Source organism: Euprymna scolopes, chromosome 12, assembly GCF_053919585.1.
Source record: "Euprymna scolopes isolate OS-2025 chromosome 12, ASM5391958v1, whole genome shotgun sequence".
Lineage (NCBI taxonomy): Eukaryota > Metazoa > Mollusca > Cephalopoda > Sepiida > Sepiolidae > Euprymna > Euprymna scolopes.
Window position 1 is genome coordinate 135,711,244 of NC_136493.1, and position 16,242 is coordinate 135,727,485.

At 33.2% G+C, this 16,242-nt stretch overlaps 1 protein-coding gene across 1 annotated transcript in view; it reads right to left on the minus strand.

The window, feature by feature from the left end:
* LOC145291504 (tRNA-dihydrouridine(47) synthase [NAD(P)(+)]-like) overlaps window positions 1-16,242 on the minus strand; it is a 40,904-nt gene that overhangs the window by 14,626 nt on the left and 10,036 nt on the right. Inside the window, exons 4-7 of the mRNA XM_080137427.1 lie at window positions 16,009-16,050; window positions 14,063-14,212; window positions 8,988-9,104; window positions 5,637-5,813 (exon numbers count right to left, since the gene is read on the minus strand). Coding sequence (XP_079993553.1) covers window positions 5,637-5,813; window positions 8,988-9,104; window positions 14,063-14,212; window positions 16,009-16,050 — 486 coding nt within the window. The remainder of the gene's footprint in view (window positions 1-5,636; window positions 5,814-8,987; window positions 9,105-14,062; window positions 14,213-16,008; window positions 16,051-16,242) is intronic.

Consider the following 16,242-nt stretch of genomic DNA (forward strand, 5'->3'; position numbering starts at 1 on the left):
CTTTAACATTATCGTTTTTTTCTACATACTTTTTTAATACTTTATAACTTAATAATCCTTTTTTTAATTCTTTATTTCTTCTTTGCTTAGCTGTTTTTTTTTTTTATCTGCAATGTTTTTTATCTGCAATTTCCATTTTAGTCTTTAAATATTTCTATCTATCAAATATATCAATCTACCTACACATTCATATCCTGTATGTATATTTATTTATATTTTACTATATGCATTTACTTACATACTTACTTGCTTTATCCAGAATTTGCAGATACCGACCATCCTATCCCCTTAAATTTTTATTTTTTTTATTTTATATTTTATTTTTTCCATTTAGTGTCTTTTAATAACTCTTGTTGACAATTTCTTAAGTAATAACCTGTACATTTCAGTTGACCTCTTTTTTGCCCTATATTTTTTGCGTCTTTTAACGTCTTCTTGTCTGGGTCATTTTGACATTTGCTTTTCTATTTAATTCTATCACGATTTAATCTTTTTTTCCCCTCTTCTTCACTAATTTTTCTTAATTACACTTTGTCTCAGCAGCCGTGTTAAACGCATATCTTATTTTTCTTTTATTAATATTATTGGAATTTTTTCCCCTTTTCCTCGTACATATTTGTGAATTATTCCACGAATTTCGGCCTTTTGGATTATTTTGGACCATCTTCCAATTACGTGGTTTCCTTGAATTTTACTTGTGCGAATGGAAATTTAATTAACTTTCTTGGATTTACATTTTTGGATTTTACCGTCATTGGATACTTTACCTTTCACCAGACTATCCATTCACGTGAAATCACCTTTTTCTTCACCATATTCCTTCTGTTTCACTTTTTGTTATCAAGTAAGATCTTTGATTTACTTGCAGTTTCATCAAATACTTTTGTATCCAAAATCCGATCCCGCATTTTGCTAATTCCTACCCTCTGATGAGAAGGAAAGTATTTCTTCGAAACTCCGCGGATTAAGGACTATCCACTTATCAAGTGTTTCCTTTACAGATTAAATATGTTTTTAACTCTTTTTCAAAGTGTTTTTTTAACATGTTTTATTAACTGTTTGCTCTTCTACATACATATATATATATATATATATAGGAGAACCATAGGAATGGGAAATGAAGTCACAAAAACTATATTGGTGAATATAGATTGGTTCATTTATTCAATAAGGGAATACAAACAATTAGTTGGGGGATAGTTGGGACTCTTTATGCCAAGGCGTTTTGAAGCCTAATGCTTCTCATCAGAAGAGTAGAGAAGATGCTAGGTAACATAGTGGGGATGTGACGTCTAGCGTTGGATTCGTTCTTAATTGATCTAATTCGTTCCTAATGAATCCAACGCTAGACGTCACATCTCCACTATGTTACCTAGCATCTTCTCTACTCTTCTGATGAGAAGCATTAGGCTTCAAAACGCCTTGGCATAAAGAGTCCCTACTACCCCCCAACTGTTTGTATTCCCTTATTGAATAAATGAACCAATCTATATTCACCAATATATAGTTTTTGTGACTTCATTTCCCATTCCTATGGTTCTTCTATATAAGCTCCAATTGATACTTGTTGAGCTTTGTATTGTCCAGATAAGTCTCCTCTTATAGAATTGAGCTCACTCTTTTCTTCTCATGCACTAAGCTATATATATATATATATATATATATATATATATATACTGTTAAAAAAATAAAACAAAAAAAAAAACACTACCAAAAAATTGTTAAACTCCAAATGGTTGCATGCTATCATTATTGATAACTTTTACAACTGCTTTTATCAAAAATGAATGACTGCAACAAAAATCGAGCAACATTACTTTGACACCTACTACTGCTAGGTGTCATTTACGCAACAAGATTTCAGCTATTTACATTATCTGGCATGATCTGGTTAATATCTGGAATCAAAGAAATGGTACACCATAGTATTTTTTTAATTAAAAAAAAATTTTTTTTTTTTTTACATAGGCATCACCACTTATCAAGGTCTAGAGACCATTCGATAAGGTTTAAGAGTGTACAGTAGTCAATTGAACAATATAGTAATTGTTAGTAATGGAAATTCAGTAAATTTGTTAACTTAAGTGGAACGGCTCATCAAGAACTTGTTTACATTGGACTTGAAGACAATCAGATTGTATTCAGCTGGAAAGCAGGGAATCGGAAGAGAGTTCCACAGGTATGCAGTTCTAAGAAAGAATCTTTGTTCATGGAATGTACATTTAGGTTTAGGCACAGATAAAGAGTGGGGGGAATTATTGATAGTGTTTTCAGCTAGATGAGCGTTTCTTTACAGTATGGCGAATTCTAATTGGTGTGGCTTTAAGGTCTGCATTGGATGGAGAAGGGGTAGAAAGCAGACCAACAAAGAAATATATATATATATATATATATATATATATATATATATAAAAATCAGGTGTGCCATAAGTAACACTTGTTTTTATTGACTGTTTAATTTTTTTATTTTTTTTGAATTATTAATAAAAATGACATTATATTGCAACCTGTATATGTGTGTATATATATATATATATATATATATATATATATATATATAATGATATATCAAAGTTATATCGTGATTTAATATCAATTTTGGAGCAAAAGAAATATTATATACATTTCTGGAAAATTTTAACGCATATCTAAACAACTCCACATAAACATTCTGTCTGTAATTAGAAAGGTTTGCTGATTTGGAAGCAATTTTTCTGCATTTATATTAAACAACAAGGGTGTTGAACTTGCTATTTGTTTATCAATTTCCTTAAACAAGCCATGCGTGCATGGTCCCACTCTGGTGTTGTATCAGAAATTATGCCACAAAAAATAGTAAAGAAATGATGAATGTGAGAAGTATGAATGAACGGTCAACGTTGTCTTCACATTTTCGCCAAGTTTCAGAAAAATCTAATGGATGGGGCAAAAAGTGTCATTGCTTTTACAATTTTGAGGCATTTGTGACACCTTTTCAGCTCCTAAGAATGCCGAATCCCAGTGAAAATAGACAAATGGTGTAGTTTCACACCTTAAGACATGTATATTTGAATTTAGCACCATCAAAAACTACTATATAGACATACATATCAAATTCTTGAGTAATATGAAAAAAGAGCTCAAAAAGGCATGATTTTTTAACCCTAAAAGTCCCAGAGGGATGCAAACCAAAATTTTGCCAGGGTCACCCATACTGAATTTATATTAAAAACAATGGCCTTCACATTTTGGCCAAGTTTCAGGAAAATCTAATGGATAGATCAAACGCCATAAAAGTGTCATTTTGGGGCATTTTTTAACCGTTTTTGAGCAACGGGAATTTTCGCAAAAAATTTTTTTAACTGTGCACATCTATTTAATGAAATAAAATGTGGCAAAATTTCAGGAAAAACTGATAGACAGTTATCTGGTAATCATCCGGACTAATGGATGGATGCCACGTAAAACATAGGTCCCTCTCTGATAAATCGGGGGACCAATACATGAAACTGATTTTTGTAGCAGTCTTTTCCTCATTAATTTGTGTGACAAAATGGATACATATGTGTATCCGTGTGTGAATGGATTTCTGCAAAACTTTAAAGCTTCAAGTTGCCATATGAATATCACATCTTCAGAGTCAGTTGCTAGATGAAAACCATACAGTATCGAGGAAAATTCATGCAAAGAAGCCATTAGAAAATTGTTTAGAAAAGTACCAGCAATATCAATGGCAATATGAAAGTGATACAGGCCAACTCGGTCAAAATATTATGGGTAACATAAATTCAAAAGTATGCAAACGCACCAAAAAAATTATTCATAAACTGATTCCATACTTTTTGGATACATTTTCGATTTTATTGCGTCACTAGCCTGGGTGCCCGGCATTGCCCGGGTGTTTGGAGATGTATGGTAGCAGGCAGAGAGGCTTGAACCCGTACCGTGAAGGAGGAAAAGAATGTGGAAAAAAAAAAAAAAAAAAAAATTGACGTCTTTGCTGTTGCGTTCATTGCCAAAGGTTTAAATTAGGGCTAGTCAATCAAAAAAAAAGGGGATGACTTTCGAAAATATCGATGAAAAAAAAAAATATAACCCCTCATTGTAGAAAAGTGCCCAGCTGAGGGTGAAGGAATAAATGTTTTTAGCCAATTGTTCGATATTTGTCGTCCGAAGGGTCGAGCTTCAAAACGATATCGATCTTGTGAAAATCCATCACCTCTGTCAAAAGTTTTAGGCAGACATACATACATACATACATTTAAATAGACAGGTGAGATTAATATTATAGATTAACTGACCTTTTTGATCCTGACTAATCCATTTACACTTCAGATTACAGATTCTTCCACTTCGATCTTATGGAATATAATTTTATTGATTGTTTGATAGTTTACTTTGACAATTTAATTTCTTTAGTTCTATTAAAGATGCCTTTTAATTTACAAAAACCTTTTTTTTTAAATATATATTTTTAAATTTATGCTAACACCAATATATTTTTTTTTACTGATTTTTATCCTTTAATGAAAAAAGCTAATCTATGAAAATATGGGAGTTAAGAATTAAAACTTTTTATTCTTTAACTTCTTGTTTCAATATTTTAATTTATTCAATTTTTATTTTCATCATCAATTTTCTTGTTTTTTTAATTGCTCTAATTCTACTATCTTGATAGATTCTAATATAGAGATAACTATTTTTATTATTTCATATATATATATAGGTTGAAACGATTGTCGCCATAGAAAAGACAACATGATTCCATTTCTGTTTTCTTTTTTTGTTGCAGACCATCTGCTAGTTGGCCAGTTGTGTACAAGTCTCAAGAGCAATAGGAACCTTCTATCATATCTGAAAATGATACAATGTCAAACAATCAAGATTATCGATGCACTGCTGTAAACATGCTTTCAACTGATCCAAATTATGACAGCAATACCATTGCCAGTATCCTCAAAATGCATCGCTGGATTGCTATGAACAACAGAGTGATAAAAACAAAGTTTCTGGCCATGGTTATGGTATTTAGTGTAGTTTCAAGTAAAGGCCACGTCATGCCATCTCTCATCATCAAAGTCAGCTTGAATGTCAACACCAAAGTGTACCTGGATGTGCTGAAGAGTGTGGTGATCGTCTGGTGCAATCCTGTGTGTAGCAACAGGACTCAGCACTGGCCCACAAGTCCAAAGAGACCCAGGCTTTGTTTCAGGAGGAGTGTTATAACTGCCCCCCTCTTCCTCCGACCTGAACCCGCTGGACTACTTTAATTGGTCATACACCAAGAACATCACCAACATGATCTCCCATTACACCAAAGCCAACCTGATCATTGCTATCTGCTGCGTATTTACTGAGCTCCTGCTGGCATTTATGGAAAAGGCATACTCCCAGTTCTGGGCCTGTATCAGGGTGGTCATTGAGGCTGAAAGCGGCTACATTGAATAGATGTTAGCTCTACTACATAATCAAGTTACCTGAATTGATTTTTTTCAATAAATGTTTTAAAATAAACTGTAGTGTTGTTTTCTTTACGGCGACATTTTTATCGTTCTACCCCCCCACACACAAACGCATAAATAAACATATATAGATTACAGGATTAATAATTAAATAGGTCAGACTTTAACAAATCTTGTGACATCAACATTACTTACTGTGACAAGGTCTATACCCCAAAGTTTGAGGCGTGGAATTAGGGTGTGTGCTATACTCTTACTGCCATAGATACCGGTCCTCATCTTTAAAGTTAGTGGTATTTCCAAGACTGACTTCATACCACGGACAATCTGTTCAAGTCGGCCTGAACGACCCATCAGCGCACAACCTTCTCCCTGTGAGGAAAGATAAATGTACACCATGAAAGAAAATACAAATTGCTTTTATGTGTAAATACTTGAGAAAAGTTGAACAAAAACATTTTGGAAAAAAAAAAATAATAAAATAAAGCCTATTCCTGTATAAGTATAATTTTTCAAATAAATTAGTCAAAAACATAAGTCTGCGATAGATCAACATTTAAGATGTCATTCTTAACAATTCAACTGTTAAAAGATTATGCATTTAGATTTGTTTATTATTTTGATTATTCATGTGTGTATTGTATTGATTAATCGCTCAATTATTTTCATCTTGGGTGTTATTACCACGTTTCAGTCGCTGCACCCCACAACTTTCTTCAGGTGTTGAATTCATGTTCCTTTTTTTTTCTACTAAGGAAAAGAGGGGTTAGCTCTGCATCGCAAGAATTCGAATCGTGGGTTTGAAAGGAGGGGGGGGGGGTCCGTAGATCATAAAAATAGTTCAATCTTCACGGGTCACTAAATATTTTTTTTATAGGGTTTTCCTATGACTCAAATTGTTAAGATATCTATGCCAATTGTTAATATTAGTGAAAAAATATGTTTTACGCAACAAAGGATCGATACCCATATGTATTTTCGTTTTTTTTTTTAAAACACAATGCAAGGGAGACAACTCAACTGTCCTCATCTTGAGTGTCATTCTAACAAAGTTTTGGCTGATGTAACCTTCGATCTTTTCAAGTGTATCTTATCGAATCTGCACTGAATTTCAAACATGAGGACAGCTGTGACAGAGTAGAAATCTTAAGTAATTTGCAATTATATTCTTACCATTGCCCGCACTGAGGATTGAACCTTCAACCGTCAAAAGGTCACTTAGAACTGCATTTTGCCTAGTATTTTATCCATTATGCCACGGACAATATACACCTGAAGAAGGTTGGAAGTTGGAGCCGAAATGTTGTGAGAATAACACTCAAAATGAGAACAGTAGTTTGAATAATCCAAATTATCAATGCTTACTTAAAAAATTCAGAAATATTTTAGATTTGTATTTGAAATTAATTTACCTAGTACGGGGCAAGAACAAAGACTGTTGAATATTGATAACTGAAATTTGGTGTCAGGTAAAAGTTTATTTTTATCTAATACTAGCATGGATGCCCAGAGTTGCCTGGTCATACAATACACTTAAACATGATATTTTAATTTATGCAGATTGCATATGTATTATATAATCAATCCTCTATTGATTATTATACATTACGAGGAATAATTTGCAAACAAAGATAATGATAATGTCATTCATCAAATTCCGTCTGTGTTTGTTTACAATATTATGTCAGCTGATATTTGAGCGTCACGATGAATGCCCTGGAAAAGTAACTTCTGATTAATGTTTAATTTTAAAATATGCAAATGAAGAAATGATTTGTGGTGATTTTAAATGGTACCTCTTTTATCATAAACTGAACTTTTAAAAAATTTTTTTAAAATTTAATTTTCACCCCAAACAAGGCACAGTGCCACTTTGAAGCAGGGGGCTACTATTAGGGACTTAATTAGCAGGGCCATTATGAAGGGAGATGAGTAGAAAGATGTTTGTTCACATTACACTTGAACTTCTGTATATCAGTACAGTTGGGAAAACAGAATCCCGGAAGGGAGTTCCAAAGACCTGCAGTTCTGGGGAAGAAACTATTGGAGTAAAAGGCTTTCTTGCACCTAGGGATCTCTACTGTAAAGGGATGAGACTTACTAGCTTGTCGGGTTTGTCGGGGGTAGTTACGTTGGGGAGGTACAAGTGTTTGCAGTTCGTCAGAGCATTCACCATTAAAGTATTTGTAGAACAGGCAGAGGGATGCAACATCTCGTCGATGGGACAGAGGCTGAAGCCTAGATGACAGTTCAGGACCTATCAGGTTGGCGACCCTCTTTTGAACCCTGTCCAGGAGCGAGAGACGAGCAGCAGATACACCAGCCCAGATGTGACAACAGTACTCCATACATGGGCGAATGGTGGCCTTATAGAGGTACAGGATACTGTCAGGCGTAAGTAGTTTTCTAGCACGGTAGAGGGAGCCAACCTTCCTTGCAGCAGCCTTGGCAATGCTCTCAATGTATCTATTCCAGTTCATATTCCCTGTAAATGTTAGGCCGAGGAGTTTAAAAGAAGTACTTTCAGGCAATGTGTTCTTGGGCATTGCTATTAGTGGTAGAGAAGGTTTCTTGTAGTTATTGAAGGAAACAAGCTTAGTCTTAGCAGCATTGAATGTGACCATCCATTTTTGTCCCCATTCCACTACAGATTGGAGGTCATCCTCTAGGGTTTCTGCCATTTCCTTGGATATGTGTTCATTTGTTTTCCTCTCATATCTGTTATGGAGAGTGGTGTCATCCGCAAATATACCCATCTCCGAAACAATTTTATCAGGGAGGTCATTTATGAATATCAGGAATAATAGAGGTCCAAGGATAGACCCCTGAGGTACTCCTGCATTTATGTCATATTGTTTAGATGTACGACCGTCGAGGACAACTTGGATTTTTCTCTTACTTAAGAAAGATTAATTAATAAGAAAAAATTAAGGTACACTCGGGCTTGAACAAGGGATCATTCGATATGTTGTCGAATGCTCTACCACTGAGCTATATTTCCAGATGACAATGAATTTTTTTTTTTTTTTTTTTTTAAGAAGGAATGATTTAGAATTTTAATAGCCATTCCATATACGTCATTTTTTTCAAAAGGAGAGAGAGCGTATTTTGTATCATACAAAAACAAAAAAACTTTAAAATAAAATTACTGCAGCAAATCTCTTTTTTACATGATCTAATAAAGAAATATGAAAAAATTTTAATTTAGTTTTACCAAAAAATTAAAGTGAAAATATTTTTTTTTCAAATAAAATAAAATATAAGAAAAATGTTTTTTTTAAATTAGTGAAAATTTTTTAAAAATAATTTAAAAATATGATAATATAAAAATGATTTTTTTAATTTAATCTTACCAAAAAAATTAAAAAGTGAAAAAAATGTTTTGTTTTTTTAAATAATTTAATTTTAAAAAACAAGTATAAAAGTATTTGTTTAAAATTTAATTTTATCAAAAAATTTAAACACAGTGAAAATTTTTTTTAATAATTTAATTTTAACAACAAAATAAAAAGACATGTAAAAAAAAATATGGGAGGAGCAAAGTACCTTTTGAAAAACGAGTTCAATTGGGCAGCCACAATTGATATCAATAAAATCCACTTTACATGTATCTTGGATCAACTGTGCACAGCGGGTCATTGGTTCATAATGAGAACCGCACACCTACAAGAAAATTAAAAGAATTCAACAAAATGAAATAGTGTTAATTTTCTTTTTTCATAATTCACAAGCATTCACACTTGGTGCTGCCCAGGAATGAATAAGAACTTCTGTCGGGTTAGAGATGTACTCCAAACCCAACATTTCTATTTTTGATTTTATTTTTCAATTTCTATCATTTTAAATTTTAATTGGTTTAGAGAAAATAACTTTAACTGAATAAAAGAACATTTTCTTTTGATAAGTACTTTACCAAAACCTTACTGAAGTGAAAGTTTGAAGCCAAATATATAACTAACAAATCAAATTCAATTCTCTTATAATTGACACTGGGGTTAAAACCTATCAACCATACCTAAGTAAACACATGCATATATCTTATACAGGGTGCGTAAGGTATTTGAGAACACTTATAATTTTGTAATTTAAATTAAAAAATATACTGTTTTTTTCTTTCAGAAGATCCCATGGCAAATACTACTATAACTAAAAGAAATGAAAAGACATGCTATAATAGTATCTATAAAAGTGAAACATAGCAATTTAGAAATTGCAAGATTTCTAAAAGTGGCCAGATCTTTATTGCAAAGTTAGAAAGGAGTTTAATAAAAACAATGGTGATGAATTGGCCAAGAGTAGAGAACAGCATTGCCAACGCTCTGACTTGCTCAGAACACCTGAGTTTGTTAGAAAGGTGCATGGCCTGATCAACGAAAATCCTGTTATATCAATGTGACATCTCACCAAAAATCTTCAAATATCTGCAGGAACAATAAGGAATGTTGTTCATTCAGACCTCAGATACAAATCATACATTCTTAAGCAAGGTCAGTTCATGTCAACAAAAACTTACGAGAATCGTTTAATGCATGCTAAATGACTCTTAAACAAATTGAATCATCCAGAAAAACAAGAGTGGCTTTGGTTTTTCTCCTATGAAAAAAATCTTTGACCAGGATCAAAAAGTCAATCGAAGAAATGACAGGTGGCTATGTGCAGAGCCACTGAGGTTCCAACTGTTATGTACACAAAGTTTCCAGCAACAGTGATGGTTTTCGGTGTTGTTAGCAGTGAAGGGCGCATCATGCTTCCTCATTGTTTTCCACAGAGTCAACGCAGATTCCTATGTTGAGACTATTCAAACCATTGTTAAGTCTTCGATAGACAACGTAGCTAATGGAAAGGCCTATGTCTTCTAACACGATTCGGTACCATCACATAAAGTTCTCAGAAAACAGGACTGGATGACTGAGAATTTTCATGATCATGTCACACCAAACTGATAACCTCTTAACTCACCAAACTTTAATCCTTTGTATTTTGAGGTATATATTACACACACACACGTATTACACAGACACACACACATGTATTACAAACACACACATATATATTAGACACACACAATTACAGACACACCCACACCTATATACACAATATATAACTATACAAATCAATCAAACCCACTTCTTTTATAGCTGAGTCTAGCGTCCAAACTTGTCTAAGTAACTATGTGCACATATCTTCATTAAACTCCAAGTTGCATGTAACAAAGAGAAAATGAAAACAAACGTTTGCAAGTCGAGATGAATGACTATGACATGTCATATAAAACAAAATAAAAATAAAGGAATATAAGTGGACAACGTAAGTTTCCCAATCTTTATGATTTAGTAAAAAAAACGATTGATTTGATAATTTGTATTATTCAAACTATTCTTCTCATCTCTGACCTTCTTTAGGTTTGTCTTGTTGAACTTGGGAATCCATATGGATTATTAAACTAAAACTTTCATTTTAGCTACATGGATAACTTGCTCTTCAAGACAGCAAAACATGCTCTCTGCAACACAATAGCCTACAAATGTCTTTATTGACCAAAAAGAAATAGCTATAGTTGACTACTTCACCTATTTAGGAAGCTTCATAAACAAGGCAATATAGACTATGAGTTGCAGTGCAGGATAAGCAAGACCTCAGCAGCATTTAACCAGTTCTGTAAGATTTAGAAAAATAAAAAAAAATTTCTCCTCAAATTTAAATTAAGATTTTATAACAGCAACGTCTTGTCCACACTGCTATATGGAAGTGAAAGCACCTCAAAACTTAGCACCTCAAAATTCAGCCACGAGAAAAAATCTGATGCGTTTGATTCCAGGTGCCTTAGAAGGATTCTAGGAATCAAATGAAGTCATCGAATTACCAAACAAGAAATTAGAGACTGTATTAACCAACAGTTAACATCAATAATTTGCAAATGACAACTAGGCTGGCTCAGACATACACATACCTAAGATTGGCTCCAGAGAGAATTGCTAATCAAGTGTTCCATAAAAGACTCTTGATGAAAAAAGGAGATGACCAAAAACGAACTGAAAACAGACAATCGAAAGATTTGATTGAAAAGAATTGGAAGGATGCTGTGGATCTGGCTTCAAATCAAAAACAATACCATACTTTGACTACCACATGCATCGCAATGCGCAAGAGTCCCTAAATCTAAGATAATTTGTATTTATCCCATCAGCCATGATTGGGTAGAAATCTTAAGTGGTCTGTAATTACATTTTTATAACTGCCTATAAACTTTATGATTTATTTAAAAAAATGATTTACTTTAAAATTTAGCAAAAACCAAAAACACTTGAACAAATAATAAAGTGCACATTAATAATCGTAATAGTTGGAAAATAATTTTGCTAAAATCATCTGATCTCTACATGATCCCTTCAACTTATATTTGTCGCTAACATATCTATGTTTTAGAATTTCTCAGCAAGTTATCTTGTAGATTAAATAAAAGGTTCTATTTGAACAATTCTGTACAGACTCGCAAGTTCGACATATAGATGCACCTGAACAAGATTGCAAGATTAACATTCAAGATGAGAATAATAATCTGAATAATCCAAATTAAAACAAAATTTCTATTATAAGTTTTTAAGAACACATTTGAAATTTTCTGGTAGCAAAGTTCTTGCAATGTATTACTCACTCGCCCTTATTGCAAAATTACATTTTTTTTTCAATTTTAACAAAAACAGACAAATATCATGCTACTGTTTAAGGCTTACATCATCACATTCAGTTTAATGACCGTTTTACTGATTGGCATATGTTGAACGGTTTTTAGGAATTAATTTCTAGACTAATCTCCCTCTGGCCAGATTCTTATTTATCCTTCTTTCTCCTAAACCATCCTTATCACTTCCATCTTTCCTTGGCCTTCCCTTGCAATTTCAACTATTTTAGACCTACTAAACCCCAAACTCTAATCTATCTTTTCACCATGACCAAATTAACAAAGTCTCCTGTTCTGTACATGTCGCCTATATTGTCCAAATTTGTTCTTCCTTTGAGGTCATCAGATCTAAGTCTGTTTTGAAGACTCATATTACATATCAATTATATTTCTTAACATGCAACACAATGTCCTCAATGCTTATTGTTCAGGTTTCACTTCTACACATCATCACACTGCATATACATGCTTCTAGTCATAGACTATCCTTGGTCAATAGTGGTAACACTCTGCTGTTTAGTAATGAAAGAAGTTCCTTACAATTGGTGATGAGTTAGAAACAAGTAGATGTGATGTTAGCACCTAAACTTTTTTTTTTTTTTACAAAGGCATCACCACATTATCAAGGCCCAGAGGCCACTCAAGGATAAGGGTTAAAGAGTGTACAGTAGAAATTGGTCAATTACAGCAGAGAAAGAAAAATAAACAGAGTTCAGTTAAATAACAGGGAGAATATATCGAGGAAGGTGGGCTCTCTCTACCGTGCTAGAAAACTTCTAACACCCGAAAGTATCCTGTACCTCTATAAGGCCACTATTCGCCCATGTATGGAGTATTGCTGTCATATTTGGGCCGGTGCATCGGCTACTAGTCTCTCTCTCCTTGACAGGGTTCAAAAGAGAGTCGCAAATCTGATAGGCCCTAAACTGGCATCAAAACTTCAGCCTCTGTCCCATCGTCGAAACGTTGCATCCCTCTGCCTGTTCTACAAGTATTATAATGGTGAATGCTCTGAAGAACTGCAAGCACTTGTGCCCCCACGACGTGAACACCCTCGACAGACCCGACAAGCTGCAAAATCCCACCCCCACACTGTAGAGATCCCTAGATGTAAAAGATCTTTCTACTCCAGTAGTTTCTTCCCCAGAACTGCTAGACTTTGGAATTCCATTCCAGGTCACTGCTTCCCCAACTGTACTGACATGCATAAGTTCAAGTGCAACGTGAACCAACATCTCGCTGCCCTAATCCCTACATAGTGCCCCAGTAGATGTTTCCCCTGATAGTAGCCCCCTACACCAAAGTGGCAATGTGCCTTGTTTGGGGTGAAAATGTAATTAAAAAAAAAAAAAAAAAAAAATCATATGAATATGCTATTTCTCAATACATCAGGTCATCTAAGTGACTTTGAGCCTGATCAGTACTAGATGGGTGACCATTTGGAAATACCAGGCACTGTATGTGGGATGATGGGGAAACCTCCCATCAAGAACTAACATTGTCATTTTTCCTGACCAGAACATACATGCAACTGAGGTTTAATATTCCCATGAATTTAATATCCCCTAGAGATTTCATCCTTTAGAAGAAGCCAGCTGAATCCATCCGGGTCGAGTGCTGCACTAGGAATATTAGAGAAGCTCTAATGTTGTTGGTGCTTAAAAAAACAAAATTGATAAAATAAATATGGATCCAGTTCAGCTATCCATCAACACTAGACCCCCCCCCCATCAACTAAGAAAGTAGTCCCTTATGTTTCAGTGGCAACATGTCCTTTAGGTTTAAAAAAAAGAAAAAGAGTGGGGGGGGTGTTCACCAATGAGCTGAAAATCAAGGAATGAATAGTAGGAGTTATGTAAACAAAAATATATAATTTTTTTCACTGTTCATCGACAAAAACAAATTAAGTAAAACGATTCACCAAATGTGAAAATATTACCTGAATGCCGAATAAATCTTCTGATGGATGTCTTTTAAGCAATGCCCATTCTGTTTTGCCTTGCAAAAGGCTGGTAGCCATAGCCATTTCACTACACGTGATGTCAGCACCTAGACTCTTACAAATTCGACGGTATGGAAGATTACCAACCTACAAAAAAACAAAAAAAAAAAATAAAAAAAAATAAGAAAAACACATTTTGAGTTGAAACAAAGACAAAAAATACAATTTGCCCAGGCAATATTTTACTATGGCAATAAGAACATACAGATAAACATATATTGAAATAATTATGACATTTACATCCGGGTCATAATAAGAGTTACTTCTATCTATTTTTGTGTATGTATAAACCTGAATTTCTATGAACAAAGATTCTTTGCACAGGTTTCCTGGGAGGTCACAGTGATTAAACGACATGGACTGATTACCTGGGTGTTCCAAGTTCAAATCCAATTTGTTCCTCAAAAAAATCACTTCCATTTAGAATGTTGGCAACCTTCATGTGGTCACTCCCGTAAGTACCTGATGTGTTTCTAAAAAGAATTCTGACTAGAAAAAATATTGAGAAAACCAATGTCAACAATAGAATTTTCAGATACATACGATATGATTCAAGACTTTCTTGTCTGTGGAACATGTTACTACAGGTGGGCTTCCCTGCTGATTACAACAGTTATCTTCAAATTCAATGTCAACAAATTCTTGTTATGAACTGTCCCCACAATTATTCAAACTGGGCCCTGACAATCATTTCCTCTCATTAATCCTTATCTTCCCGTGGTGATTCATTTAATAACGTAAAAACTTTTTAATAAAAAAAAAATAAATAAAATAAAGAAAAAAGGTGGACACCTTCTATACAAAATCAATTGGTTGTTCTTCATTATTATAGTGAAATCTGACAGCCGAAAAAATGAGTTTTCATTAAAAAAAAACAACCGAGTATGTGAGGTCACCTTCCACGAGTGAAAAATTTACTTTAACCATGACTAATGTTTGTGCAAAATTTCCAAAAAATCCAAGGCGTGGTTATTGAGAAAAATGTGAATGGACGAATGGTAGTGAATTACTAGGTCCAATTCCTCCTTTGTCGGAGGACCAATAATGAGAACTACTTACTGTTTTTATCAATTTCAACAATAAGCAATGTTATCTACCTAATTGTTATGTCACAATTGGTTAAATATTAATGTATTATTACATAAAACATGTACTTTATACAAATAAATAATTGTGTGACAGCCACTATTATTGTAACAAGACGAACCGAGTTACTTCCTCTGACTTCATCCTATTAATTTATATACACACTTGAAATTTTTTCAAAAACTATTTTCATTAAGAATTAATTTTCTATCTTATTGTTTTTCAGAAGTTTTGGATAATTTCATCAAAAAATTGAATGCCAACTAAAAACAATGGTATCTACTTGTCATGTCGCAGTAATGAACATATCCAAAAATTACGAAAAAACAAGGTAGAAAATTAATTATTTATAGAAAATAATTTTCAAAGACAATTAGCGAAATAATTTTAGCCTAAGATTTTTTAAGTTTTCAGAAAAAAAAATTACCTCCCTTTTTTTATGATTTGAACGCTCTGATTTCGCAAAACTCAATTTTCACTAATTGTCTTCAAAAATTATTTTTATTAACAATCTTCTATTTTATTGTTTTTGTAATTTTTGGATATGTTCATTACTGCAACATCATAATTCAGTAGATAACATTGGTTTTACTTGAAATTCAACATTTCAATTTTCGAACTTTACTTTTATAATGAAGAAGAACCCAATCCGATGAATACAAGAATTAAAATTTTGTAAACTTTAGAAGTCAAGTACAATAATTGTACTTTACAAAGAAGAAGAACAAATTAATCTATCTTAACATTCTTAAGAGATTAAGTAATACTTCAGTATGATGAAAGAGTTGAAAACTTACGGTGGTCAAGGGTGCCAAGTACAGCTTATTTGAAAAGTCAATCTGAAAAGAAAAGAGAAAATTAAAAAAAAAAATGTTCAATCTGTTAAATATTTTTTTTTTGTTTTATTCATTTTTTTTTATCTTATCGAGTTAAGTATAAGAGTAACTTATCTTGCCTTTGGTAACACTAATTTGTGATTATATTTGTTTTTTGAGACTTTTGGAATTTCTGTGGATTATAAAACAAACCAT